Source organism: Lagopus muta, chromosome 8 (genome assembly GCF_023343835.1).
Source record: "Lagopus muta isolate bLagMut1 chromosome 8, bLagMut1 primary, whole genome shotgun sequence".
Classification (NCBI taxonomy): domain Eukaryota; kingdom Metazoa; phylum Chordata; class Aves; order Galliformes; family Phasianidae; genus Lagopus; species Lagopus muta.
This window is the reverse complement of record NC_064440.1, coordinates 11,367,424-11,394,560: the sequence shown is the minus strand read 5'-3', so window position 1 is coordinate 11,394,560 and position 27,137 is coordinate 11,367,424. Positions and strand designations below refer to the sequence as shown.

Below are 27,137 nucleotides of genomic sequence, written 5' to 3'. Positions count from 1 at the left end.
TAAACAGGTTTACAGATGCTTCTTTAATTAGCATTGCAACAGTTAATCAGTGTAGGCCGTGCCTCGGGGTGAGTATCTTATCAAGTAGTAAGAGATCTCTCTCATCTTTGGAACTGACTGAAATATTTGACATCCTGCTGCCCCTGGCCCTACCTGGGGAGATAAGAGGCTTGCAGGGAAGACTTCAGTTCTGCGTACGTGAGTTAGAAATAAGTGCTGAAAATGCTGCTGATAGCATTGGGTCTTTTTGAACACTGGTTACATCCACTGATGAGAATGTTTTCTCCTTGCAGTAATGCATTAAATGAGGATAATGCTGCCTCTAACCATGAAGAGTTGCTGATTCCAGCTAATCTTGCTCCAGCTGAGGAGGCTGCTGTTTCAAAGGTATCACTACCACCTGTCAGCCTGGAAGGTTTCTGTGTCACACTCTGAGCTACTGATGCCTTCAGGCAACCACAGCAGACCTTACTGCATGCCTGTCATAACACAGTGAATGCCAGTCACTGCTGAATGCCAGACTGCTTTCTGGAGCAGAGGCCTGCTGTATGCATCGCTCTTGAAGTACATTTCTGACTCTTCTGTGTCAGGTTCTGTGCCTGACACTTATTTTTCTAAACTGGTTGGTCATTGGTGCTCTGGGGAAGATGGGTGCAATTATGGAATTCTGACACATGCAGTTTCCATCGAAATAACGGCAGAGGAAAAAGTTTGAATAGTCATGTTTGATTGTTGTATTTTGGTTGCCTTAAGGTTAAGGTGGTTTTTTTTATTGGACTCCATGAAATGCACAAAGCAGTCTTTGTGATGCACTCAGGGGTCAGTTTTCCTTTGTCCCTCTCCAAAACAAAACATGAATCCAACATTGTACTTGGCTGTTGTTTCAGCAGGCTGAGGGGTTAAGCTGGATGACTAAAGCAACACGCCCTTTATCTGTCATCCCTCTAAACCAGTATTATATAGTTCATTCCACTGAATAATTATCACCCTCATCTTCTGAGTTCAGATGCTCAGCTTGCAGGCCTTGCTGACCTTCTTGTCAAGTGATGCAATACCTCAGCTTTGCACTGGAGAACAGGGCAGTTCTGCAACTTAGTGGCAATGATGTTCTTTCCGGTTTGCTGCTGGGAAACAGTGAAATGAGAAGGCTGTTGAAAAAGATGATACAAAAAGATTTGAGGAAACTGTCCTAATGAATGGCAGTGTTCTTTATGGACACCGTTCTGTAACGTGGGAAGCCACTGTAGTGTTCAGCAAATCTATTTGCTATTGGGAATTCAATTCAAAACTGATTTATTCCATAGAGCGCTCCAGATGACCAGGACGTTTTCCTATCATCATTGACAGAGAATCTAATTGACTTTACAGAAGCAACACCTCGGGTAAATGTATTTCAAAACCAAACTTCTTCCTTCCCAAGTACAATGGCTTTTACTCACAAACTGTTCTGGTTTCGGCGTCCGTCCATCATGCTGGATCTGCTGCAGTAGAGTGAACTGGTGATAAGTCTGGGGCACCTTTAAACTACTCACAGAAGAGTACTCTCAGTTAACATCATCTGCAAAGCAGAAAATAGCAGTGGGTTTGGGTTTGGGTGTCTTTTGGAAGGGAAAGCTATGCTGAAACTGTTGCCAGTGAGTTTCTGTGAGTGAGCATGTATTGGCTGTGTGGCTGTGAGTTACCTGCTTGTGAGAAGTCACTTCACCTGCAGCTGTTCACTAACATGGTTCAAAGGCTTCTTATATTGTGAGGCAGATTCTGAGTAGCGACTGACAAATACCTGGTGTTGTTTTAGGTGTGCAGTATTATGTCAAATCTGTTTGTTTCTTCCAGCTGTTTCTAATGAGCTTTTCTTTGCTTTCTGTAGGTGTCTTCCCAGCCCACAATAACACCGAGGTGGTTAGTGCCAGTGAGTTGCTGAACCATTGCTTAGCAGTTTGAGATGGAGCGTGTAAAATGCAACTTCAGGGGAAAAAAAAGGGGGGAAGGGGAGAAAAGAGAGCTTTGGTCATGATTAACAAACAAGAACATGAGCAACATATAATAATTTATATTAATTTGAAAGTCCATACAACAGTGCATCAGACCAAAACTAAAGCAAACCAATTCAAGCTGAGTTAAACTATAAATGTATTAAAATATATATTTAAAGCTTCATTTTTGCTGTGTTACATTGCATTGGGTAAATGCCGTGAAGTTGAAGAACTTGTGTTTAGTTCAAACTTGACGGATCTTAATTCCCTGTGGTAAATAACCACGTTGAATAGTTAGTGTGTCTTCTGCTAGCAGGTTTCTGTTTCAGTTTCCTTTTTCTTTCTCCCCAATTCAGACTGGACTGATGTCCAACGGGCCTTTGGGAAATGATGTTGCCTTATCTCTGAAAGCAGTGAAAGGCAGCGCAGAGGCTCTGTTGTCATCAGCTGGATTGCCACCGTGCCAGCAGACAGCTGAAGTCCTTGCAAGGTAAATTCTCAGCACACATTCCAGAAGTACGTGTGTAGGATGGAGGGGAAGTGTGCACTCTTCCTCCTTCCGCTTCAGTAGTTACAGTGGTCATTTGGATACACTGCCTGATTTTGCTTCGTTTTCTAAACTGTAGCTCTGTCTCACTTCTCAGCACTTGAAATTTTATAAGTCAGTAGAGCTGCTGATGTGTAGTACGGGTATTTTAGATAAGGGTAAGAGAACTTTTAAATTCAAGTTGCTAGAGGAACAAAGAATACAATCAGCTGAAAATGGATGTAAAGCTGTTGTCATTCTAACCACTGTAAAGTGGATTCATTCTTTTGAATTATCATTTTGCTTTGGTTCCTTTATCTGGCTCCCTATCTTTTTAGTACTGGACTAAGATTACAGGACAGATGCATTTTCTGAAAAATCTCTTCCCAGTACTTGCAATTCTTTTTTTTCCTGGTGATTCTTTTTTTTCTTCCAAACTGTAAGGAAGTCAGAGATTAGAGTTTGTAGCAATGTTTTCTCTTGTTACTCCATTCTGCTGTACTGGTGAGGCACGGTTAGCCGCAATGACCAGTTCTTTTTTTGAACCTCTTAAGAAAGGGAAAGCATTGGTGGGCAGAAAGTGGACGGCAGTGATGTGTTATTGGAAGTCAGTTCTGTTTGCCCTTCTGCAGGTTGGCCGTCGGAAAGGGTGGTTCTTTGGACTTGCTAGATTGAGGCAGCAGTTATTGCTGCTCTTTGGAATAATGCTTAGTTCTTAGTTCTGCTCCCATCAATACCTTTCACTTTATAAATCTCTCATGGCAGATCTGTTTGTAGAAGTGCATTCACAAGGCCCCGCTTTTTCCCCTTTTAGCCCAGTCGCTGAGGATGCTACACTAAGGACAAAATGTTTACTCACCACTGAACTGTAGAAGATGGAGCTTCTGTACTTCCCACCTAGTAAAAACTCAAACTCAAATCTTCTGACATCTACAAGGAATCCTTCTGAAAGACTTGCTTGGGATGAAGCTTTTACTGAATGGGAGTGAGACAGCAGCTGGTTTGCTAGAATCCAGGAAGAGACTTTCACATTTATTGCAATCTAACTGGAATTACAGTCTGAGCCGAAATGTAAAACCACATGGAAGTTTGATCTTCTCCCTCAAGAGAAGTGAAGTATCACACTGGAGCTAATTCTGAACATGAGGAACAAAATGTAGTTGTGTTCCACTCACACTTGGTTTAGTCTCATGCCTCTCAAATGTTACGGGCAAGTGATCACTGTGATGTTAGCTCTGCAGTATTTGAACACGTCCCTGTCCTTTGTAGAGTAATATTGGGAAGATTAGGAGAACTTGTAGGGCCACCTTGTGGCCACACTGTGTATGGTGGCTCACAGTGGCAATGACTGTTTCATGTGGCCAAGATCATTTTCTTCTGTGTGATTAGTCACTCTGAGTTTCCTTTGTTTTACTGCCACACATGCTCCTTTTGGCCTTAAAGCCCTTGGTAATCTTTGCACCTCTTCTTACAGGACAAACTATTGTGACAAACTACTTTGACTGGATTTGAGCTGCTCATTGCAATCAGGAAAGTTAGCCTGCCAAACCTTTTACAGCATTAGCAGATTGCAGCAGAGGTCCCACATTTTGACACTGGTTATTTCATTTCCTCTGTGACTCAAATACAGATGTGTACTTAGGCTATAGGTGTATTTTTTTGTTTTCAGCATTGAAGTAGCGAAGTTGTGAGTACAGCTTACTTCAGGAGCTGCTTTTTGGTTAGTTCTGTTGTCGTTCAGGGCTAGGAAGGACAAGATTTTCATTTTTTCTATTCACATTGTTGCTAGGTGTTGGTTTGAGGTCCTGTGCTTTGGAGAATACTTAACACGCAGCATAAGGCATGAGGGTACAACTGGGTCAGTTCTTAATACCACCTTGAATCCTGTTCCAATAGCGTGTGGAACAAAATACAGAGTAAGGTGAAAATGGGGAAAAGAGATGAAACATTCCCAAAAGCACTTCACCTGCTTCTAGGAGAAAGGTAGGAGCACTTGCAAGAGCGTGCTCTGCAGTGCTGGTAAAGACCTTTTAGTGCTCAGGTAAAGTACAGGATACAGCACATACAATTTGAAGAGTGTCCTGGGCTTCAGGATCCCTGTGTAGAGGTGAGAACATGGACCCTGGGAATATATCCTGTGAAAATACCAGTGCAGAGTCAGAGGAAGAAGTGTAGAAGCCCAGTGATGAATTCCACATCTCCAAACAGGGAAGCACAGTTGAAGCTACTGGGATCCTTCTCAGGAAGAGGTCTGTACGTATGAGTGGGCTTGGAGGATGTTTTCTGCACAGCGCTGCTCTTTATAACAATTTATATCCATGGGGTTCTTAGGAACAATTTTGAATGTGGAAGTGAGTTAGAAACCTGTATGCACAACTTTCTTTGTGCGTGCCTGCTGCGTGAGCGTAACTCCATGTGGACAAAGAGTTGGACCAAACCGCTGTGGGCTGTGCAAGGTAAGCTGGTGTCCTGTTAGGCTGCTGCTTTCAGATTAGGGTATGTCTTGGGTGTTCTCATGGCTGTTCTCATTATTTTTTATAAGATGCTGACTGAGAGTTTTAAGGAAGAAACCACTTGGCATTACACAGCCCACTGCCACTCCTCAAAACCTCAGAGGCCTTAACAGAAAAACATAGGGACTATTGGAAGCGATTCTGACTGACATATGCTACAGAGAGTGATCTGCAGCCTTTGCCTATGTAACCTACAGTTGAAATGGATGGCAGGAGCTTCAGGCACACTTCCTCACTCACATCACTGCCAGCCAAAGGGGAGCTGCTCTTTGGGCCTAAGTGGTGCACTTCTGCTGGCCAGCATTTACCTCCCATCATTGCTTCCAGCAGAGTATTGGCTTTTTTATATTTTAAATCTGAGCTTTATTACATATTAAAACATGAAAGATACCCGATTCAAATATCAAACGTCTTAGTGTGGATTAACAGAGTTGCCAGAAAAGTTCCTGCAGCAAAAAAGGGAAGCTATGGCTGCGACAGTCTGCTTCCTGCACAAAGCCAGGACTGTGTGGGGAAACTTGGCACTCACTATCGATCTGTTTGCTCAGCAGCTGAGCTGGCATTCACCAACTACATGTGTTGGTTTTGTAAATAGACAGAATGCAGAAGCATTTTCTTTAAGGCATGTTTGATATTTGACTCTTCCCATTGGGTTCAGGAGCTCTGTGAACTGTTAGCTTGAGTTTCTCCCAGAAGTAAAATAACAGAAGTTTACACTTTTAAAGTACTGAGTGTTAAATAATTAGATTCCTTCTGGGAAATCACATACAGGGAAAAAAAAAAACAAGAAAAAAAAAAACCCACAACCCTAAAAACAAGTAAGGAACACATGGTGAATGTGGCCTCCTAAAATCTAAATGGTTCCAAGTCCCAGTTGTTACACTGCCAGTGTGGCTGGGCTGGTGGTGATGGAGGGAATGTTGCATTTAAACTCCCACATGGGAGAATTTCGTAGAGGCAAGGTTTTCCTCCACTTCCAGTAGCCAAATACTTGAAATTTTGCTTAAAAATTCAAAGTTTTCAGCTTCTGTGTTAGAGATCTGCAATTTCCAGTAGAATTGAGGCTGCAAACCTAGCTCTTCCCAGCAGTGTCCTGGTAGCTGAAGGAAATGCACAGTCCATTTAACTCATCGTAGCTTATTTAGCTATTCCATTTGTTTGTATGGGGAGCCTGAAGAGACTGAGACACCACAGTTATGTGATCTGAACAGGCACATAGTCCAGTGTCTGAAGGTCCTGTAGCTTTGCATCACTGGTTTGCTTGAAAACTACAGGCCTCGTGTTGTGCTGTGACTGGCTATCAGGTAACGTAGCATTATTTATCACTTGTGCTTTATCAAATGTAAGTAGACACATGGTTCTTGCAGTTAATGCTGTAGAGTATCAATGAGTCTCAGTATGCTACTGAGAAGGAGGAGTTTTCCTAACATGGCTGTTCTATTGGTTGATTGGCTGGAAGGTGCAGTCACCCTCTAAAAGGTTTATTTTATTTGTATGTGTTCAAAGAAATTGATAAATGAAACTTCAGTGTTAATCTGATGTTGGGATGCTGGCAGATCTGCTGACCACTTAAAAGCTTTGAGAGCTGAAAGGAATGAAGAAATACAGCTACATGCTGTGTTGCAGTCATTTGGAAAAGGCCAGATCCCTTAAAAAATTATATGTACGTATATATATATATATATATATATATATATATATATATATATATACATATATATATATATATATATAATTTTTCAGGTTGGAATGCACTCCAGTTTAAACTGCAGTTCCATGCAGAGCTTGTCAGAGACAGCCAGCTGTACCAGAGGTATGTTTTGGACAACTCTTTGGTCACAACCTGGCTGCACGCAATGAGGGTCTCAGGTGAAAGGTTTGGTTCCATTTGGGTCTTCCCACATGCTGTTTTCAGCCCATGCACCCAATTCTTGCTTTTGTTTCTCAAAGCAAAGCCATACTGTTCAGATCTGCCACAAACTGCACTGGATGTATTTTCCACATTGTGAATGTGTTCTGGGACAACCTGAATCTCCCACAGGGGAAGCGCAGAGTGTTTGTTAGTTAGAGAGCAGCGGTAAAATTACGTAGCTATTAGATGCATTAATGTCACAGCTAGACAATCGTAGCTTTTATACCAAAAAAGCAGAACTCCATGCTAATGGCCTTCCAGCGATGCAGGTGTAATATCCACGTCCAAGAGTCAGCACTACAGAAGGAACGGGCTGTGCCCATCTGCTGGGACGAGGGGTGGGCATTGCTCCCTGTGCTGTGTCACAGCAGGGAGCCACGGGGCTTCTCCTGCTAAGTGCACCTCTCTTGTATTGTTGGGCTTGAGCACTTTGCTTCCTAAACACACACACGCCCCTTCCTATAACTGGAGAAACCTATTTTTGAAGTACGTAAGAGTATTTTTTTAGCTAGATTTTTTTTGTTAAAGCCACACTAACTACTGTATTTTTACCTTTTTATATGAGAAGCTCGGCGGTAGCTCTCAGTGTATAATTTATTTGGATTTTTTTATAAAACAAAGTGCACCCTCTTGCTTCTGTTTCACAGTAGTGACGTATGAGCGGCTTTGGGCACTGCACTGCCATCTTTATAGAAACTGTACACGGGAACGAGGGACTGTGGTTTGTAGTCCGCAACCCGATCTCAAAATGTTTATGCTGTAGTTGTGTCTGAAATACACCACGTCCGTGCAAATGTCTTGTGGAGTCATTCTTCAGCACTTCCAGGCTCTATGGTGGCAGGCAGGAGGGTGGCTGAGACCTGGGACAGGAGTGGGTCACTGGGGCTGGCAGTGCTGCTCCCTGAGCTCAGAGCCCCAGGTATGTGGCCAACAAAAGCTTTGCCACTGATTGAAGTGTAAGATAACATGTACACTTGGTAAAGAGTTAAGTGGTGCGTTTTCAAGTGAGATGAGATTTTCCAAGGAGACAGTAGGGTGTGTTGAAAATGAGCCCAGGGTGTGGTGCCCAGGAGGAGGGTTGGAAGGGCCGCATGTAGTTCCACAAAGTGCAGTCAGAAGCGGTGCCACCTGGCTTTTATTTTCAGTGTTCAGGGGATGGTGTTACGCTTCCAAGTACAGCGGTGCTGCTCATGGGTTAAAGGAAACTTTATTTCTACTTAAGGCAGCAGAGGACATCCAAGCCATCAGATCATCTTAATTTCTCAATGACGTATCACAAGGAAGTAATTTCACTCAGGGTGGTGGCGCACTGGAACAGGTTGCCCAAGAATGTGGTGGATGCCCCATCCCTGGAGGCATTCAAGGCCAGGCTGGATGTGTCCCAGGGCAGCCAGGTCTGGTGATTGGTGACCCTGCACATAGCAGGGGGATTGAATTAGATGATCATTGTGGTCCTTTTCAACCCAGGCCATTCCATGATTCTGTGAAGTGAAATAGTTCCAACTTAATAGCTAAGCTCCTAGAAAGTCATTTCCCTTGTGGCATGTTTTCTGTGTAGGTCAAACTTAAGATCCCACTGGTAAGTGACTCAATGGTTCTTCAAATGCATTTATAAGAAAATATATTGAAAATAGATGGGCTTTTTTTTTTTAATTTGAAAGCCACCCTGTTTATTGTGTCTATATTTTAAGAGAAAATCCTCTTTCTGATGTTCAGAAAGCAAGCAGTAATTAAAGACAGTGAGTTTGAGATAATTAAGGCTGATGGAATTGTTCTCTTGTGATACATGGTTTGCAAACTTCCCTTTTTCAGAGACACTTCGAACAACTCACTTCAGTGACAGCCCCTCTGCTCCGCTTCCAGCCAAAAATCAGTGCTGGTTTGTTACTAAGTAGCTGCCATCAGCTGGACTAATTCCATTCATTATTTCATGCAGGCCACCTCCGAGCATTCAGATGGCTGTAGCTTTTAGTCACTGGCTTGGGCCCAGGATGAATTCTCACGAACTGCTGCAGGCATGGAGAAAAAGCAGAAGCACATTCACAAAGCCTCTGCTGTTCCTCTACATCAAATAACAAATGTACTGCACCAGGAAAGCAGGAGTGGAACTACCTGGGGTGATGGGAACACTGCTGGGCATAGTTGGTGGCACTGAGTTCTGAAACAGGACATCTCAGGGAGTATCAGACCATGGTATGAGCAAGGATTATGTGCGTGGGTCCTGGATACCGCGTGCAGGTTTGGGATAGGGCCTGAAATACAAGTGCTGCGTGACCAGCAAGACTGAGGTGCCAGGCAGAGGAATGCTCGTGCTGCAGAGGGGCTGTGGGGTGCAGTCCCTTTCCATCTCAGCTCCATCCCAAGCTCTGGGGTACAGGGGTTGGGGTGCAGCAGGGCCCCGTGGGCTGAGGTGGATGTTCAGGATTTCCTGGGGAAGAAGCTGGAGCTGCATCAGAAGTGTCGATGCAGCCCCAACTCGGCTCATCTTCTAGGGGGGGAGGACGTGGAGGAGATGGGCACGTCCTGCAAGCTGCTTTTTGCTCCCTATGCCAGGCCTTCTCCTTAGAGCTGGCTCGTGTCCTGCCTGCACTGGCTCCAAGTAAATGCTACACCCTCTGTGGGGCTGCCAAAGTTCCCAGAAGGGAGGCTGGGGGGAGCACGAAAGGAATGGTGGAGGCTGGATTGCGTTTTCCTGGGCTGTTGTGCATCCCCAGGATACGTGGATGTACCAGAAGACCTTCTCATCACTTGGCAAATCTCTGGTTTATTGTTACACTTTCCAGATAAACTGTACTCCCTCATCAATCCTAGATAGAAGTCTGTATATTACAGCAGCTCTCTGGATAATGCCAGAACAGACACATCAGCCAGTGAAAGAAATGCTTGCTGCTGAGTGAAGGCTGCAGTGCCCTGCACGTGCTCAGCCTGGTCGCTGTAAGAAGTTCTCAAACGTGCCTCCTCCAAGTGAGTGATTCATGATCCTGGAGAAGGAATCCAAAGCCTGAGCAGCAATAAGGCCTGCAGGATTGCTGTGAGATGGCTGGTGCTTGTGGGAGTGCGCTGTTTGTTCCAAGAGGCAAGTTCTTTGCTGTTTGGAAAGTGTAAATATATTAAATTCATGAAAGCACAGAAAACAAGAACACACTGATGGGAAGTGCAGCATGCTTTACTTATATGGCAGCATACAATTCAGTTTCCAAAGGTCACTGAAGGTCCAAGTAATCCTTAAATAACTTTTTGCAAACCCATCTGTAATTTTTGTACCGATTTCATGGGACAGCAACTTGTGAAAAGATGAAGAAAGTATCTGTAAATACTTCCACTTAAAATTCATAATTCCTATGAAACTCTTGAGAACTACTTTAAAAAAAACCTGGAAATATTAAATATTTCTTTCAAACATCATAATTTCTTCCTAGAGGATGCTGAATTCAACCAGAAGGCCAATAACTTGAAGGCAAATACCTCAGTAACTTACACAGAAATACCTGAAATGCTGGACGATGTTCTCTCTCCAAAAAACACCTTTCTTGGTGAATCTGAATGCTCATGAAGTTTTAAACAAAGAAAATAAACCATGCAAAGGCTCACAGGCTCAGTGCAATATGCTATCTGCTGTTGCGGACACACTGTGCAAAGAGGGTTCTCTGAAGAAAAAGCCATTAGGATTCATCAGATCCCTCATAGCCACACGTGCGAGTAACGTGCCCAAACTGGATTACACTGCAGTTTTAGAGGTGTGTATCTTTTACTTGGCACACCACAAGATGAGCAAACATTTCAAATGGCAGTTATGGAGCAAGTAGGGGTTACAGCAGATCTGATTTTTAATGCAGCATCAGCCACAGTGACTTCAGGATGTTAGGTGATCAGAAGGGAAAAGTAACAATGGCAGCTAAGTTCCAACAAGCTCCTCCTGGGAACTGTAATTTTTATGTCAGTTGTGGCTTACGTGTATAGAGAGGTTTTTGTTCACATTGTAAAAAAAATCTCTGCATAGCATGTGTGAGAAGGTTTTGTTCTTTTCCCAGTGAGCTGACAGAAAACTGGAAACACTGTTTGGTTGGTTTGTTGCCCCCTAAGCACATTGGAGGGGATTTGTTCTTTTGCTTTGCATTCAAACAGATGACAAGCTATCAAACTCCGTTTGCCACATTGAGATTTCAGAAAAGCTGGACAAAGGTTTGCCTCCAATGAGCAGCAGCACATTGGCATCGCTGCTAACTTCATCTCCTGCAGCTGCATGCTGACAGTTGGTTCCCTCCTCTTGTTCCACAAGTGCAGCGGCAGCAAAAGTCTCTTTTTCAGAAGAGAGAAACAGAGGGGCAGACCCACCCCTTGTCAAAATGCTTGTTGCTCTCTTTGGGTCTGCTTCCACCTCTGAAGAGGTTTGAAATGCACAAAAGCCCACTGGCTCCAGAGGGAAGCTAAAGGTTTTCATTTCAATGGCACCACTGTCCTCGTTGCTGAACGCTCGGTACGCAGGCTGCTGGCGAAAGTAGCTGCAGAAGTAGGAGTGCTTTGGGATGGTCACCAGCTGGTGGTGCTCCTTCTTACTCTTCCAGTGTCTGGAGAATGTATTAGTGAAATCTGAGGTAGTTTGAAAGCCAACGCCAATTCCTAGCATGCAGTGATATGTTTTAGGAGAAAAGTTTGCCTTTGTAATGCCACTTAGCTTCTTCCATGTCTGTGTGTGGAAATGGTACTTCCAGAGGTCTTCATTAGGACTGGAGTTGGAAATCCCTCCACCAAACACCAGCATTGAGTCTTCGAAGACTACTGAAGCATGACCTACTGCTGGAGGAGGTCCTTGGCTAAATACAAGAAAAAACAGCAATTATGGGGAGACCAACAAGAATCTAACGATGACTTTAGCCTCTATTTTTCTTTTGACTCAAGAGAATGAGCACTGAACAGCTGCAGTGGGGCATCAAAATGGTATTGCTGACAGCTGCACCAACGTGTTGCCAACTCCCCAGCAAAGCCAACCGGAGCCTCAGGGATGGCAGTGGTACCAGGTCTTAATCTGAGTAATCCCTGTCTTCCCCAAAAGGGAAACATTTTCCTCTCTGCCTGCATGTGGTATCATATGGTAAGATTAATTCTCTTTCTGTGTCAACGTAGTTTAACAAACAATATTCTGTACCTTGTTCTGATGTTATACCAGCTGCTGTTTCCAAAGTCCCACTTCCATAAATCTTTCTGTTCACTCAGCCCCACCAGCCCTCCATAGAGGTACATGGCTGTACGATAAACTACTGCTGAATGACCGTGCCGAGGTCCTGGGCCAGCGTTGTGAGATAGGGTGGAAACATACAGCCATTGCCTTGTATCTGAAAGGAGAGCATTAGTTCATAAATTTACCAGTTTTATCCTAATATTTGAGAATGGATTTATTTCAGTATCAAAGTAACCACTTTATTGGAGAATGGGGACGTTCTGCTCAAACCTTACTAAGGTAGAAGTTAACAGTTTAATTTCTGACGCCAAAAAAGTGCGTAAACTTATAATGAAAATATCAGATGCTGTATGGCAGATGCCATGGATTTTATTTACAGAGGAGTTTCTTCTACAGCTTAGGTAATTCGTTAGCTCTGTCATGGAAAGATAATTTCCTCAGTAGAAGAGGGAAAATCAATCAACTAAACCATTCTTTCATTAATGTCTGTGTTCATTCTTCCTGAGAGGGAATGAAAGACAAGATAAACCATCATTCATTTCAACACAGCTCCCGAATGGCCACCAGATAACAAAAGCTTTCCATTTCAGAAAGTCTCTGCGAATTGTCGGGTTTGCAGCCACCAGACTGATGATGAACATGCCAGTGGAACCATCCCCTGCCAGGTTTAGCTGTCCGTGGTCTGTTCTAGACTTAAGATTCTGAAGTCATGGAAGGTCTCTGCTGCAACTGGAAGTTTTTGGTAAACCTTGAAGAACGTAGTGAATAGAGCCATCCCCATCCTCCCTGATTTCTCAGCTCTAAAACTGGCAAATACTGGCAAAAAACTGGCAGAACTTCCTCCAGTATAATTCAGTCCAACTCATTTCAGCTGGGGATTAGTTTAATTGACAGAATTTGTAATTAAATGCTGCTGAACAGAAGCCAAATCTAACTTGCAACATTACTGCTGATAGGAATTTTCTTCACAGAGCAAGCCATGCTATTCCACAGCAGTCATCATTTTTCACTGATTGTACTGGATCAAAAAGTATCAAACTTTTAAACTTACCAAAATGGAACGTCCAAAATTCCTGTGAAATGCCTCTGATGCCAACATATCCCCCATAGATGTACATGCTGGCACGGTACACTACTGCACTGTGGCCTTTTCTGTTAGTAGGTGCCAAACTCTGAAATAGTTTAGTAATAAAACAAGAAGAAATGTTAACAGACAAAGTCATATCGATCTGCCTTGGGAATATTTCCAAGTAATGAAAACCATTGCTTCGGGTCGTGTTAAAATTCTTTGAAAATGCAGGATAAACACACAACTGAAGCAACCCCACGGGTCATTCTTTACACGTACTGATATAAAACCAATCCATGAGACCATTACCTCAATGCTTACACTGAGGTTTCATTTAAAAGCAGCAGTATCTCAAGGAGTCAATGTGCTCAGACTAGAGAAATAAAAAATGCTGCAGCACTTCACGTTTCAAAATGTATTAGTGTGACCACCCATCTGTTTTCAGACCCCTGTTTCAAAAGCATTCATGCTAGCAATGTATCATTTAAAATTGCTTTTCTTTATAAGGATTTTAGAAAAACAGAAAAAGTGGTGGAGGGCTTAAAATTTCAGTGCTATATAGAAAGTTAAGAGCAGTAATTGTAAAGAAGGAAAAAGCCTTAATTATTGCAAGTGCAGCCACATGTCTCTGAAGAGATTAGTTTGGAACTGTTCGGGGGAACATATTTCAAAGCAATCTGTTTAATCAACAAAGCAACAGGCATTTGATTCACACATTCGCCACTTCCTGGCTCCTTACCTCCATCTCTGCTGGTACGTCGCGGCCCTCTGTCCATCTCGCAGAGTCTGGGGGATTGTTTTAATAAAGCGCAGTTTATACCACAGACCACAAGGGGACGCTCCTCCAACACCAGTGCTTCAAATTACGAATCTCATTTTCAAGTCAACCTCATCTCGGTGTTTTCCACTGACAAGGATGAGGAAATCTGCTTCCCCTAACACAGCAGCGCCGGGGAGCTGACAGTTTGATAGTCTTCCTGTATCCTCATCTGCTATCAAAGCACCGAGATGCCATATTGGTTTTCCTGTTTCCTAAAGCTACATTTCAAAGTAAAAAATAACCTGTGGCTTTCCGGACCTGAAGAATCTTCATTTTTTTCAGTGAAAGTATGGCTCCTGTTATTTATTATGTAAACCTTACAACCACAGCCTTACTTTTCTCATTCCTTTTCACAGATCGCTTAAAAACAGTCCTCAGATAACAGTCAAAAACCACTGATCTGAAGGACCAGAGGTACCAGATATTCAGCTTCTGGTAAGAATAAGGAAGAATTACAAGCAAGTCCATGTTATTGAAACCTATACTTGCAGGGAAATGCTGAAATAACGACCACAAAAAAAGGGTACAAAACCTCTGCAGAACTCGTTCACAATTTTCACTGCTAAGTACCGTGAGTAACAAGAGACTTCCTCCTGTTAAATGCATGGTACACAGGAGCTTCTATCCGAGAATCTCTGCTGTAGCAGCAGGTATTTCCATGTTGGAAAACAGAGGCTAAAATAAACCTGCTGACTTAAGGTTACGTAGTGAAGTAGCAGAGGCCACAATGAGGTCAAATGGAAAATTTGGGGCAGGGAGGAGGAATGAAAAAAGAGGCATGAAAATACATGATGCTTTCTTAAATAGTAATGCTAATAACCTTGCAATTAAAGGAAGAGCTGATTCCTTTGAAAGCTTAACAGCCTAATTTCAGAGGAAAACTATGTCCTCAGTTTTACACACACTTCTTCTTGTAAAACTAGGGAAGGCTTGTTACAAGCAGCAGAAAGCAGCTTGGTTCTTACCATTTATTAGTATCTATGGCCTTGGAATGCCCTAACGAAGAGACTGACTATTGTGTATCATACCTGTGTCATACATCCAGAGAGGGGTTTTTGCTTGTGTGAAAGCAGAATCCACCATTCCACCAAAAATGTACAGGGTGCCCTGCAAAATAGAAAGATATCTACCATGTATAGGTAGGCACGTAGCATGAAAATAATTGCAAAAATAATTTTGAAATGAAAAGGCTGACAGCATCAAAATACAATCAACAGTAATGCTTAGGATAACCTATTAAGAATTCTTGAGGCAACTGTAAGCCACCAACTTTTAGCCATGTTTTTATCCTCCCCAGTAGGAAACCCCACTGAACATGGTGCTGTTTGAACAGAGGCAGCACCCCAGAAGCACACACTTCCTCGTCATGTCGGAAAACGTGAGGGATGCACACCTGGAATTGCTCAGGTAATACTACTAGGTTACGTGTAATTGTAGGAGGATTGCCTTGCACTGCAGCTCCTGATATCCTAAATTCTGATTCCCCTTCACAAGTAAAGCTGTAATTCTTGTTTGCCTTCACTCCCCCGTTCCTTTTCTATGCAAGTTCCTAAATGAATGTTTTCATGCTGTTGCTTATCATGCAAATGAATTCAGAGCAACTGTTACAACTGTACAGCTAAGTCAAAGAATGTGCTGCCAAGGTCTGTATTTGGTATTACTATTATGTACTGAGTGTTAAGTGAGGAAATCAGGGAGCTGCACATGGCTGCTAAGCTGAAATGCTGGGACTTGATACGGAAACAGTCCAGAACACTGTACAGCTACATCCAGAATGGCACTGACACAGAGGTCTAATATTCCAGTATATAATAATGGATGGCATTTTATTTTACTGTACATTAGGAAAATAAATGTTAGGATATGGAGAATGTAGATTTTCCTTTACTACCTTATAAGCCACCATTGAATGTTCTTCCAGTTCTTCTGGTCCATCTCCTGAGCAGTCCAGCAGCTCCCATTCATTCCTCGCTATAAACCAAAGCTCAGGTTAGGGCAGTGGTGAACGCAACATTTAGACAAAAAGAAAAAGGTGAAAGGATCAGCTTTGGATGTGGCTGCACACCCAGGGTCAATGAGGCGTGAAGGTTAAGAAGCATCTCCTCATTTTCCTGCTTTGCTATTAAGAAGAGTGAAAAACTGCTGCTCTGATACAGGCCATCTTAAAATAAAGCCTTGGGTCATCTCTCCCCTGTTAGTTCAGAAGACTGAGGCACCTCCCCCACAATTCCACAATTAAGTACATTTTTCCATATAGCAAATGTATGTGGAATGGCAGTTTGGTTTTTATTTTAATGCTGTGCAGTTAGCTATTCCATGAACCCAGCTATTCCATGAACGCAGTTCTGAGTTTTATCTACTAACAACAATTGAACAGGAAACACTATACATTAAATCTCAGAAAATGTCATATTTGATGGTGCATTACTAATGCAGTCTTACAAGGTATTGTATTCATGCACTCCTTTTGTGCACTCTTCCATGAATAAACTATTCCCATGTTAAAGATTCAATAAATCTCTGTCACATCCTTAGCTAGAAATGGGATGTTGTAAATGAATCAGTATTTCTGGCCAAACAAAAGAGCTCAAATCCAAGCTTTCTGGGACACCTACACCAGGAACAATCCCACCATTTGCCCAATGATCATAACGTAGTTCATGCATCCTTTGATCTCTGAAAACATTTACAAAGCTTAGGTAGCTGCTTGAGGTACAACATTATTTTGATGGAGAAACACTAACCAGAGAAGCTGTCAGCTCTGGAGTGTCCCCTGTTTCAGGATGACCGGATGCATTTTTCTCTTTTATTTTGACCAGTAAGCGAAGGGGCAAACTTACCTATATTGTACCGCCAAAAATCTCTGAGACTGCTGGTGTTCCGCCCTCCATAGAGGTAAACAAATCCTCTGCAGACAGCACAGGCGTGTTTGTATCGATCGCAGGGAGAGGCCTTCCTCTGGGCTGCACATTTCCAGTCGCAGTGTGCAGCTTTTCCTTTCATGCTGACAAGTAGGATCCTATCCAAGTATCAACTGCACAGAGTGCCAGGGGAGGGTCCACAGCATCACAGGCAGGGGTTAGACCCTCCTCGGTCTGTAAAAAGACAAATATATATATATATAAATTAAAAAAAAATAGATATAAAAATAAAAGATGATGGGAGGGAAAAGTAGCTTCTGCTTTATGATAAAAGATTCCAACATTTTCTTTTCATTCCCATCAATCACAACCTGACCATTTTTGCTGTCTATGATAACCAGAGAAAAGCATGTGCAGTGCTGATTCAGAGCCTTATGTCAGCTAGCCTGGGACAGCCGTGTTCTTGGAGCTCTTTTCCAAAGCATGTTGGTGAGCAGAAGCCACAAACTACAACGTCATGCACCTGCAGCAGATAGAAACCAAGGTTCTGTCTGTTTTCTCTGTGAGTTCCAGGTAAGCTGTACTTGAAACAAAATTGGGAAAGGGCAAATACACAGATAAAAGTAATTCATTACCACTTGTCCAGAATTTTCTCAGCTGTTTCATCCCTGAAACAGCTGAAATTAGGATCTATCTGGAAAAAAAAAAAAAGGCACTATCCCTTAATTTGCCACAAGATGTCACTGTGCTCTGTGAATGTGGGAACACCAGGACTATAGCTCATCTCTCAGCCCCTTCAAAATTTGCAATGCCCAGTGTTTTAAAGTACATTTTCCCATGAAGCATTACAGATCAACACTAGGTCAAATTCTGGGATTTGTGTCGGTGACATCACCAAGAGAGATTACAAGGACTCCCGATTTCAAGACTGTTTCAATGAGAGCTGGATTCCCCTTTGGGATCCAGGACTGGAAAAGGACAGGTAAGGATCTGTTGGTACAGACACACCCTGTGCATAGCAGCCCTGTGCATAAACTCTAAGCTCAGTGTGATGAATGTGCAGCAGTCCATTCTTTTGATTTCAGACTAGTTGCAAGGGAAATGCAATGAACCTAAAGCTACTTAGCCCAATTATTTCTAATAATAATAATAAGACAGCATACCAAATTTGCCCCAGATGTACAGCAATAAATCCATTTACATCCACAGAGAAACGTTATTGCCTCTGCTGCCCACAGCCTTCCTGCATACAGAAGTCACAGTGGAGAGTTTCCTGTGGGAGAGCAGCACACTGGCATGTCAGGAGCAGAGGTGTAAGCAGGTGCTTGGGTTGCTGGGTGTTCACATTGTGGGTGTGCTGAGCATGGCCGCCGTGCGGCGCTCAAAGGCTCTCCTCTCTGGGGAAAGGCCTTGAATTACAGCTTGTTTTCCAGGTTAATTCACCAGGAAATGGCAAAAAAGCAGAAATGCTTCTTGTCTGATCAGAAACCACACCTGGGTACAGTTTCCTGCAAATGGTAATTTAAACTTTCTTTTGGCCTTCCACTTCCCTTCTTATGGGAGCGTTTTGTTTCCAAGAGTTTTCAGTCTTCTGCCTCTGATCCCACACACCTTGTTTCAGGAGGTACTTACACAAAGGAGCACAAATGCATATCCCTTCTTTAAATGCTTTCTCATATGCTCAGAGGTCCCCTTGTTTTCCAAAGCATGAAGTTTTTGAGAATTGATCCTGGCAATGTTAGTTGTGCCTCTCTCAGCTGAGTCCTTTGTCAAAAGCAAGCTCACGTTTGAAACAGCAGCAGCCTCCTGTGCTGGTGGATGAGGCCGGCGTGGTACCTGCTGAGCTGCCTCCTTAAAACTCCTTAAAATGGGATTGACTCCATCAGGGTGTGCTGAGCTGGTGACAGAGCTCAGCTGTCCCCAGGCAGTGCAGGGGAGCGCTTTCAGCAGCACGCATATTATCCCAGGTCCTTCAGTTTTCCTACAGCCCAGCATCCCTCTGATGCCACTGACTGCTCCTCAGAGATACCTGTAGCAAGTTTCAGCTGTTTGTACTTCATGAAGCCCCTGTCTGAACTGTTATTTGACTCCTGAAATCGCAATGCTAAAATTAGATGGCATGCTACAAGTGAGAAGCTTCAGGAACTAACTATTCCATTTGCAAAAACTGTATTTTCACTGCTGATGAAATCTGCACTTCACAATCCCAGTGTCAATGACAGGAGGGTGCCCAGGAATTGCTTACAGAACCGATCACTGCAGGACAGGCTGTATGTGATCAGAGGAAAAAGAAAGATTACGGTAAAACAAGCTACGGAAAATAGCTACAGCGTATTAATGAGGAATGCATCTAATCCCATCTAATTTTGTTCCATTTATTGTAAAGTTTTGCTCTGAGATTTACCATTTGTAAGACTGGAATAGATTCAGTGATAAAAACATTGCAAGACAATCCCTTGCAGCCATTCTGTTAAGGCGAGCTATTCAAACTGAGCTAAATTCATTTTATGACATTAATTTATTTTTTTTTCTTTTAGCATTTTGTCTGAAAGAAGACAAGATTGGCAGCATTTACAATGGTGTGTGTCTCTTTATTTTTTTCCCCAGGCAAACTAGCAGTTGTGAATCAATGATGCATTATATGTGCCTAAGTCCATAATGCTTTGTGGCATGCCACTGAAAAGGAAAAAGGCTGAAGCCATGAAATACAGCTCCTCTCTGACTCGACCAAACCTGTGCAGCCATACCCAGTTACTCTGTTTTTCAGCTACTTCCACAGAGAAATGGGGACAAAGACACCTCAGTGGTAAAGCACTGTAAGTTTGCTGATGCGTTACTGCTACTTCTGATACAATTTAATAGGAAAGAAAAAGGTGATAGGTTATTATCTGCTATTAATACTTAACAAAGGTAAAAAGGGTTTGTCCCCTTGACTTTTATTTGTTCCCAGTTAAAACTGGTTATTCCTCTTCCTACATGTTTCTCACTATTATTCTTCCTACACAAACCTTGACTCCCCTTATATAAACATCCACAGAAGATGCTCCTGATTTCATACAGTAGATCAGCAACAAACTGCAATCCACGTGTTTGCCAACCTCGGCTGAGCTCCGTGTAGGGCAGGCGAGCAGGATGCAGGACAGAAGGGCTTTAGGGGTCTCCTGCCATTCTCACCTGCTGAGCGTGGGCATAGAGCACGTGGAGGCAGACCCGCAATCACTGAACACATCAATGAACAAACTGCTTCATTCCACAATTTGGATAAGTTAGCCAGCTCGAATCATCGATGGTATCTTTAATTATAAACGTGACTCCTAGATTGCCTTTGTAAAGAGCCAGACTCATAAAGTTCACCGTCTGCCCCCATTACAAGTCCTGCTTCCAGAGGAAATCTGCGCTTCTTCTGAAACCAATGCCATGAGCTATACTCTCTGCTTCAACTTTGTGAAAGCAAGATTAATTATCCAATAGGAAGCTCTAAATTCAGCAGGATTTAAAACAACAACAACAAAAATCCAACCCAAAAAGACAACTCGGGACATTTCTGTGCAACTTTTCCCAAGCCAGCTGTAACGCACAAGAAATGGCTGCTGCTCTCCAAACTCTTCTGCCGTTTCCCACTAAAAATAACCCCCCTGCAATCAATCCCGATTGTCAGACGGTGGAGACGAGGACCTCGAGAGCTGCAATTAGCACAGTAACTACAGCACAGAGCGCTCATCAATTAATGGTGCCACATTACTGCTTCATAATGAAAATAATTCAGGAAATGTGGAAAGACAGAAATGACTCCAGGAAATGTAGTTTATATGCTCATTAGATAATTATTTATATTTCTATTAGATGTGGTTTCTCAGACGAATGGTTTATTGAAGTATTTCTTAAATACACGCTCATTAAAGCTCTTCTTCTACCTGGGTCCCCCTGTTCATTTCCATCTGTTTTCAATAGACAGAAAAGTTTCAGATTTAAGAGAATTGAGCCTTTTGGAACACACTGAGAAATGGAATCACTCGTTGGGGGAAAAAAGGAATTTCTGCTGTTGTTAATGGCTCAGCCCTCAGCACCTTTCTGTGCACAGTACGTTATTTTCTTCTGGATGCTTCAGTGCTCTTCAAAAACAATTAATCTGAGCAGGTCTTCCTGATTCTACTTATCATCAACCCTTTGCTTTCGTCCTGGCTTTATTCTAACAGCTGCTCCAACACGACTGCACGAATAAGAAAAATCTTGGAGCAAAAAATTGTAAGGAAGTTATGAAAGCCTGTTTTGAACAAAACCACTTGTTTTGTTTGTTTGGAATAGCTTAGAACGAAGGGTTTGTGGTTCTTTTTCAGCACATCACACGTACTGCCACTGCTTTAACATGTGTGCTAACTCTCAGTTACTCAAGGTTTGCTGTTTTGTTATTTCCTAAATTGAAGTAGTTAGGAACTGTCTCTGGGTTAAAAATAAAATAAAAATAATACAGAAATAATTCTCAAAGATGCTCAGCTTCAGGATTTCAGCATTCCAACAAGCGTGGGGTTGTTCTGGCAGTACAGAATAACTGTAATATTCCCATATTAGTTAGAATTCTGAGTGCCTTGCTTTGTGCTGTAAATGTGCAGATCCTGTGTGACTGAGCGTGCAGCCGGAGGAGCCGGGGTGCAGGGAAGGAGGTGGAAGCTGGCAGCTGAAGGACAGGGCACCGTGAGACATGGAGATATGGCAGGACACACGGCTCTGCTCTGATGCAGGGAGGAAGGCCGGCACTTTGGGGCCAAACAGTACCATCCCTGTCCTCCTCGTAAAGCTGACTGCACAGACCTGAAAATTTACAGAACATCTGAAGGGCTTTCATGTTAAATAGCTCTTATGTGAATTTGTACAAGTGAATTCAGGGTGGCTTTCTTATCACTGTCACATTTCAGCGCTCCCGAATGCGTTCTGTAGTGAAGAGGTATTCTGAATGAAGCGACTACTCCAAAGCAGCCACATGTAATTAGCACTTGTATATAACATCTCTTCTGTTCTCTGGCACACAGCTACTATTCCTGGAGTGTACCTGGAGCACCAAGGGCAACGCACCCTTACTGCAGAGCAGATGAGACTGCAGTATCTGTCCCTGAGAACAGCGGCTGCCTGCCTGCTTCTGGAGCGCTGCGGGTAAGCCGTCGTCTTCCTTTAACCCGGATCCCAGTCATGTTAAAGCTCAGCACTGCAGATTTATTAGCTTTTTTTCTTTCTTTCTTTCTTTTTTTTGTGTGTGGTGTTTTTCTTTTGTTAACTGACCTCATTGTTATCTTCTTTCTGTATTTTTTTCCAGAAGAAATCTGTTGTCTTCATTAGCGTGTAGCACTACTGCCTATTATAAAGCAAGTCCTTAAGTGGTAATACATGTAATAATGTAAAATAAAGCAGTATAAATATATTTATAATACCTTTATAAAAATACATTTTATGTGTGCTAAATATATTGCCTATTTTTTAATAAAGCCATCACAACTCAGTTTGGGATAATGCAGTAAATGTTTCATCTGTTTCCCAAATATTGTGGAAGGAGTGGTATCTGGAAAAAATAATTCACTAAAATATTTCTGGAATTGTTACATCTTCATTTATAGAAGAAATCACCTTTTTCACTCCATTGAAATAAGTCTTCTGGTACAGATGAAACATAAATACATATATTTCTCCCTATTTTCTGTTTATTTTCCTTAGTAAATTGGAATCTGATTTTTTTTTATAAATGAAAAAAAAAAAAAAAGACTATATAATTTTGAGTAGTAGATCTCCCCAGGTAAGCCGTTAAATCTGTTTTCCCACAACTGCAATTAACCACTTGACTGCAAACCAATTTTTGAGTTAAGTTTTTGGGAAAGAACTTCCCAAAGAAACAGGCATCAGTAAGTGAAACAGTTTTGGCACTTAATGGAAATATAAATTTCCCAATCAACCCTGATCAAAAATTTATGCTGGTAATAAATGTGAGTGTATATGGGTTTTATTTACTTGTGGACCTAAAAGGCATGCTAATTTTAGAAGTCTTATCTTTTTTTATTTTTATTTAAGGTCATGCTGCTCACTCCATCCGCAGAGACGGCAAGTGCTCGTTCTGTCTTGTGGTCTGACTATGTACCCAGGATAGATGGCCTGATGGTAAAGTGTCACGCCAAAAAGATGATCCTTTGGACATCAGCTGAGACAAACAGGTAATTCTTCATGTTCTAGATAAGGCACAGGGAGAAAAGACAGTTCCTGGTTCTCACACAGTTCCTTTCATCCACATAGATGAAACTCCCACCTCAAAGGGCAGACAAATAGGGATTTGGCCTTTTACCCTTTCCTTGGAAACAACTTGTACTCTCACCAGTGCAAAAAGGCCATTCCAAAGCACAGGTCATCACCCAACCACTCAGAAACAGCAGCTTTCAGCATTCCTAGAAGGCGTCTTGTGGGGATTTCACAAGAACTTTACTAGCTGGATTCCTTCAAGATAGAGTAGGTAGATGCCTGGAGGTTCAATGTAATACATCTGTACTCAGGTGTAACTGAATGTGTCTTCTTGACAACTCGTGAAATGCCATTAAAACAACTTCCAGGTAATTTATCTCCTCTGGGCGACTCTACTTGCACTGAACAACAAAATGTTCTAGGTTAGGAAGAAAAGATGCAGTTGAGATGAGTTGGTGGCTGCACTGTCTGCCTGCTACCCTCGGGTATGAATTGCAGTATTATGGTATATAATGCACAGCTGAGGCTACATCAGTTAAAAAGTGTTAACTTTAGTAATAAAATGTATGCACATAATTTTACTTCCTTATTGTTTATAGTCTCTGATGGAGGAAAAGAAACATCTAAGGTTACACTTGGTTATGAACTCAATATAATGCCAAACTTTATGGAAGACAGATAACGTGCTTTTTCTGTCCCAGAAACATTTTGCCCTTAAGACTAGCATAGAACAATGGAACAGAGACAATATACAAGGCTGCGAGAACTGCAGAAGCTGTTGCTTGAAGAAAGCAGAAAGAGAAGGCATTTGACAATGAGAATAATAAAATATTCCAGCTGGCAAATATTAAAACATTTAGATATGATGGTAGAGTTGCAATGAATTTAGATGATACATTGTAGTGGAATTCATAAAAGACATCATGACTTCTTTGTTGAAAAAGAATCAGATGGCACAACTGGTTAAGACTGTCAGTACAAAAAGGATCTTTTACAGAGAAAATAATTTAAGCACTCACATGAAAGATGGTTGCATAAAAACAAGATATGATTGCGTAGCTGGAATAGATCACACACAAAGGAGTAGTCAGTTGTAGTTTGGCGAGGAAAGAAAAGGCGTCAGGCACGCAAAGTCAGAATGGCTGTGCTGCCTCACAATAACCTTGATGCCAACAGCTACTGGGCTGCACCAGGAAATGGAAGAAGTACAAACCCACATAATTTCAATATATAAAGAAGACAGAAAGCATATGAGTAACTTTACACATGCAAGTCGTCGGTCCAAATTCAAATGGAATTACTCATGTGAATAAAACCAGTGATAGGCGTGAGCATGCACAATGTAGCCTAGATACCAGAGCAAAAGAAAGACCAACTCTTTTGTTACAAAGCCTGAAAAAATGTTTTGCAAGCTGTTTTCATATTCAGACTCAGAATGACAGGGTCCATTTTTGCCTGGCTCCTGGCTTTCTGAGAAATCCCATTCCCGGGTACTGCGGTCCAGCATTCATCCCAGGCCAGACAGACTCTGGCCTGAGATTTGGATGGGTGCATTTCTTTGTCCTCTGCTGGGTGGAAGGCATTTTGTCACTTTACGCTCTTTGAGCGTGGAAAAGTGAATGTGCCAAAGGAGGGATGTATGGGGAATGTCCCAGAGTGGAAGGGAGCGCAGAGCCGGCCCCGCTGCAGGCCTCCTGTGATGGAAGCCGCTTCCTTCCTCTCGCACTTAACCTTTCGTTTCGTACCTTCTGGGTGATGGCCGTGTGCACTGAGGTGTTTGCTGAGCATCGCTGCCCTCGCCGCCGGGCCCGTTCCCGCATCCCCTCTGGGCACCGCCCCTCACCGCGTCATCTGCATTTGGGCACAAAACAAAAACAAAACCGCAGCATCACCGCCCCGCTTTGACTCGGGAGCGAATCCCGGCCGGCCGGCCCGCTCTGTCTCCCCTGGAGCACGCCCAGGGGTCGGCCGTCCCTCAGCCCCCAGGCCCCGGCCCCGCAGCGGGAGGGGAGTCCCGGCTCGTGCCCGCCCGCCCCGGCCGCGAGCCCCCTGCCGTCCCCCCCCACCCCCGCCCCACCTCCCTCTCACCTCCGGAGCCGCGGCCGCAGGCAGGGCGGGAGGCGCGGCCCGGCCCGAGCCTGCGCGGCTGCGGCGCGGTGCGGGGGATTCGGCCCGACGGGCGCGGCCTGGTGGTGGCTCGGGGCGGGCGGTGCGTGGTTGTGGCCGGAGCGCGGCCGGGAGTTAAGTCTTAGGGAGGGAGGGGGGAGAGCGACGGCTTTTGTCTGTTCTCAGCTCCCAGAACAGAGTTTAGCTCAGAGCCTCTATGAGCTTCAGAGCCGCAGTCCTGCTGCTCGCTTGGGCTCGTGCCCTTGGCTTTCTATCTGCTGCAATGTTTTTTTTCCTCTCCACTTCTTCACAGCTACGCGAGGTTCCATAACACCGGCAGCAGTGAAACTCCCCACCTACACGGCCTCTCCTTGCTGTGTTGCCGTGTTTTCCTGCCCTGGGGTGGAGGCTGCCGCCTCTTCGTTAGCATTGTGCCCAGAAAATAGAAGTGTAATTGTTTTTTCAAGTGATCGTAAGTGGACACCAATAAATACACCCGGCCCACAGCAATACAGGGCGTATGGTCTGGTCTGGGTGAATAATAATACGAGCATCTTCAACTGCAATTTCATAGAATCGTAGAAATGTTTGAGATGGAAGGAACATTTGAAGGCCATCCAGCCCAGCTCCTCTGCAGTTCACAAGGTCAGATTGGATGGGGCCCTGGGCAGCCTGGTTTAAATGTGGAGGTTGGTGGCCCTGCCTGTGGCAGGGGGGTTGGAGATTCATGATCCATTGAGGTCTTTTCCAACCCTGTCCATTCTGTGATTCTGTGACACAGCTGAGGGTGCTCAGAGCCCGTGTATCCCAGTATCGCAGCATTATGCTTCTCCATTTTTCATGCTATAGGGTTGTATGTAGGAGCTGTGGAGAGGCCGATCCAGTGCTTCAGTACAGAACTTTCCCCACAGCCTCTTAATTGCCTCCTGCTAGGGATTAAGAACAAAAAAACAACAAAAACAAACTCCAAAACATACCCACACATCTTTCATAAAAAGAAGCCTGAGATCATTAGCTAACATTTGGAAGTCCCTTAAATTAACATGCGTGAAGGACTGTGGCCAAACTCCCACTGGCTCTCATAAAAGCAGCAATCAGTCCTTCAAGCAAGATTCTCTACAGAATAACACCCAGAAGCCCCTGCAGAAGGGATTTGCCAATCTCACCATCTGACTAGATTAAAAACAGCAGTAACAATGTGATAATTGACAGGAGAAACTTCCCTGACAAGGAATGAATCAGTGTTTATTTTTAGCCTTTTCCCCCAATGCTTTATTTAAACTAAAGATTAACTAATTATTTCCGTCATTATAGCGTCCTCACTAGCAACAGAAGGTGGCAGATCCTTCTGTGTCTGCTGGTTTTCTGCAGTTCTGTTACTTCGTGTTGGCTCGTCCCTTGAGGTCTGCGAGCACCCAGGATGATGTGGTTGTGCTGGTACTGAGTTTTCGCTTGGCCTCACCCCTAGATGCAGTACCCCCACGATCACTGTTTTTGTTTCCTAAACAGTAAGTTTCAAAAACGGCATCTGAAAATGGAAACTGTGATTTTCCACATGTCCCACCTTTGCTCCTCAGCTTTTCTTGAAAAACGAGTCAGCGGTAATCCTGTCACCGCATCTGCCCTCTGCAGCCTTCTGCAATGGCAGAGCACTCCCATCACAAACAGATAAAGTGTACAGGAGCAGTAAACCTTACCTATGGAAGGACAGCTCACCTGAGAAAAGAGTGGCAAAAGATTTGTCACAGGATAAATACAGGGAAGCTGATCGTGCTGCCAGTGACACCACGTAATGCCTGGGTCTGCTTGCAAGCTTTTAGCTCCTGCTTTGTTTCAAAGCTGGAGGCTTGATGTATTTTTCTTAAAAGTTGAATTGTTCATATTAGTTTCACTATCAGAAAACAAATCACATTTTGAATATCGCTTTTGTCTACCATGGAACAAAGAAACATAAATGGCACT

The 27,137-nt window shown here is 43.3% G+C and overlaps 3 protein-coding genes across 7 annotated transcripts in view; 2 read left to right on the top strand and 1 right to left on the bottom strand.

Moving 5' to 3' along the window:
• Nucleotides 1-9,292, top strand: part of EPB41L5 (erythrocyte membrane protein band 4.1 like 5) — a 49,445-nt gene extending 40,153 nt beyond the window's left edge. For 2 of the 4 annotated variants that reach the window (XM_048954154.1, XM_048954155.1), the window contains exons 22-26: nt 294-387; nt 1,305-1,382; nt 1,868-1,909; nt 2,330-2,463; nt 3,314-9,291. In XM_048954154.1, the coding sequence (XP_048810111.1) occupies nt 294-387; nt 1,305-1,382; nt 1,868-1,909; nt 2,330-2,463; nt 3,314-3,371 (406 nt within the window). In that variant the 3' untranslated portion in view covers nt 3,372-9,291. Of the gene's footprint in view, nt 1-293; nt 388-1,304; nt 1,383-1,867; nt 1,910-2,329; nt 2,464-3,313 lie in introns of all 4 variants that reach the window. The other 2 variants (XM_048954153.1, XM_048954156.1) reach the window with 2 other exon arrangements.
• A 777-nt stretch (nt 9,293-10,069) lies between these two features.
• Nucleotides 10,070-25,250, bottom strand: LOC125697244 (leucine-zipper-like transcriptional regulator 1 homolog). The gene is made up of 9 exons (XM_048954158.1): nt 25,158-25,250; nt 24,815-24,920; nt 16,833-17,087; nt 15,884-15,963; nt 15,021-15,099; nt 13,912-13,958; nt 13,155-13,275; nt 12,071-12,257; nt 10,070-11,738 (listed from the first exon to the last, which is right to left on the bottom strand). The coding sequence occupies exons 3-9, from the start codon at nt 16,993-16,995 to the stop codon at nt 11,042-11,044; spliced, it is 1,374 nt and encodes a 457-aa protein (XP_048810115.1). The 5' UTR covers nt 16,996-17,087; nt 24,815-24,920; nt 25,158-25,250; the 3' UTR covers nt 10,070-11,041.
• Nucleotides 18,137-27,137, top strand: part of RALB (RAS like proto-oncogene B) — a 60,577-nt gene continuing 51,576 nt past the window's right edge. Inside the window, exons 1-4 of one of the 2 annotated variants that reach the window (XM_048954159.1) lie at nt 18,137-18,166; nt 19,461-19,669; nt 21,881-22,001; nt 22,908-23,047. In XM_048954159.1, coding sequence (XP_048810116.1) covers nt 19,512-19,669; nt 21,881-22,001; nt 22,908-23,047 — 419 coding nt within the window. In that variant the 5' untranslated portion in view covers nt 18,137-18,166; nt 19,461-19,511. Of the gene's footprint in view, nt 18,167-18,816; nt 19,670-21,880; nt 22,002-22,907; nt 23,048-27,137 lie in introns of those variants that run through there. The other variant, XM_048954164.1, reaches the window with a different exon arrangement.

What these genes read in the sequence shown, in the direction of transcription:
- LOC125697244 (XM_048954158.1), bottom strand. Translation starts at nt 16,995, where the DNA reads ATGAAAGGAAAAGCTGCACACTGCGACTGGAAATGTGCAGCCCAGAGG. An exon ending in TCTCTGGATGTATGACACAG is followed by an intron (nt 13,959 to 15,020) that starts GTATGATACACA and finishes ACAATCCCCCAG; the next exon opens with ACTCTGCGAGATGGACAGAG. An exon ending in TGGTATAACATCAGAACAAG is followed by an intron (nt 11,739 to 12,070) that starts GTACAGAATATT and finishes TCTTGTATTTAG; the next exon opens with CCAAGGACCTCCTCCAGCAG.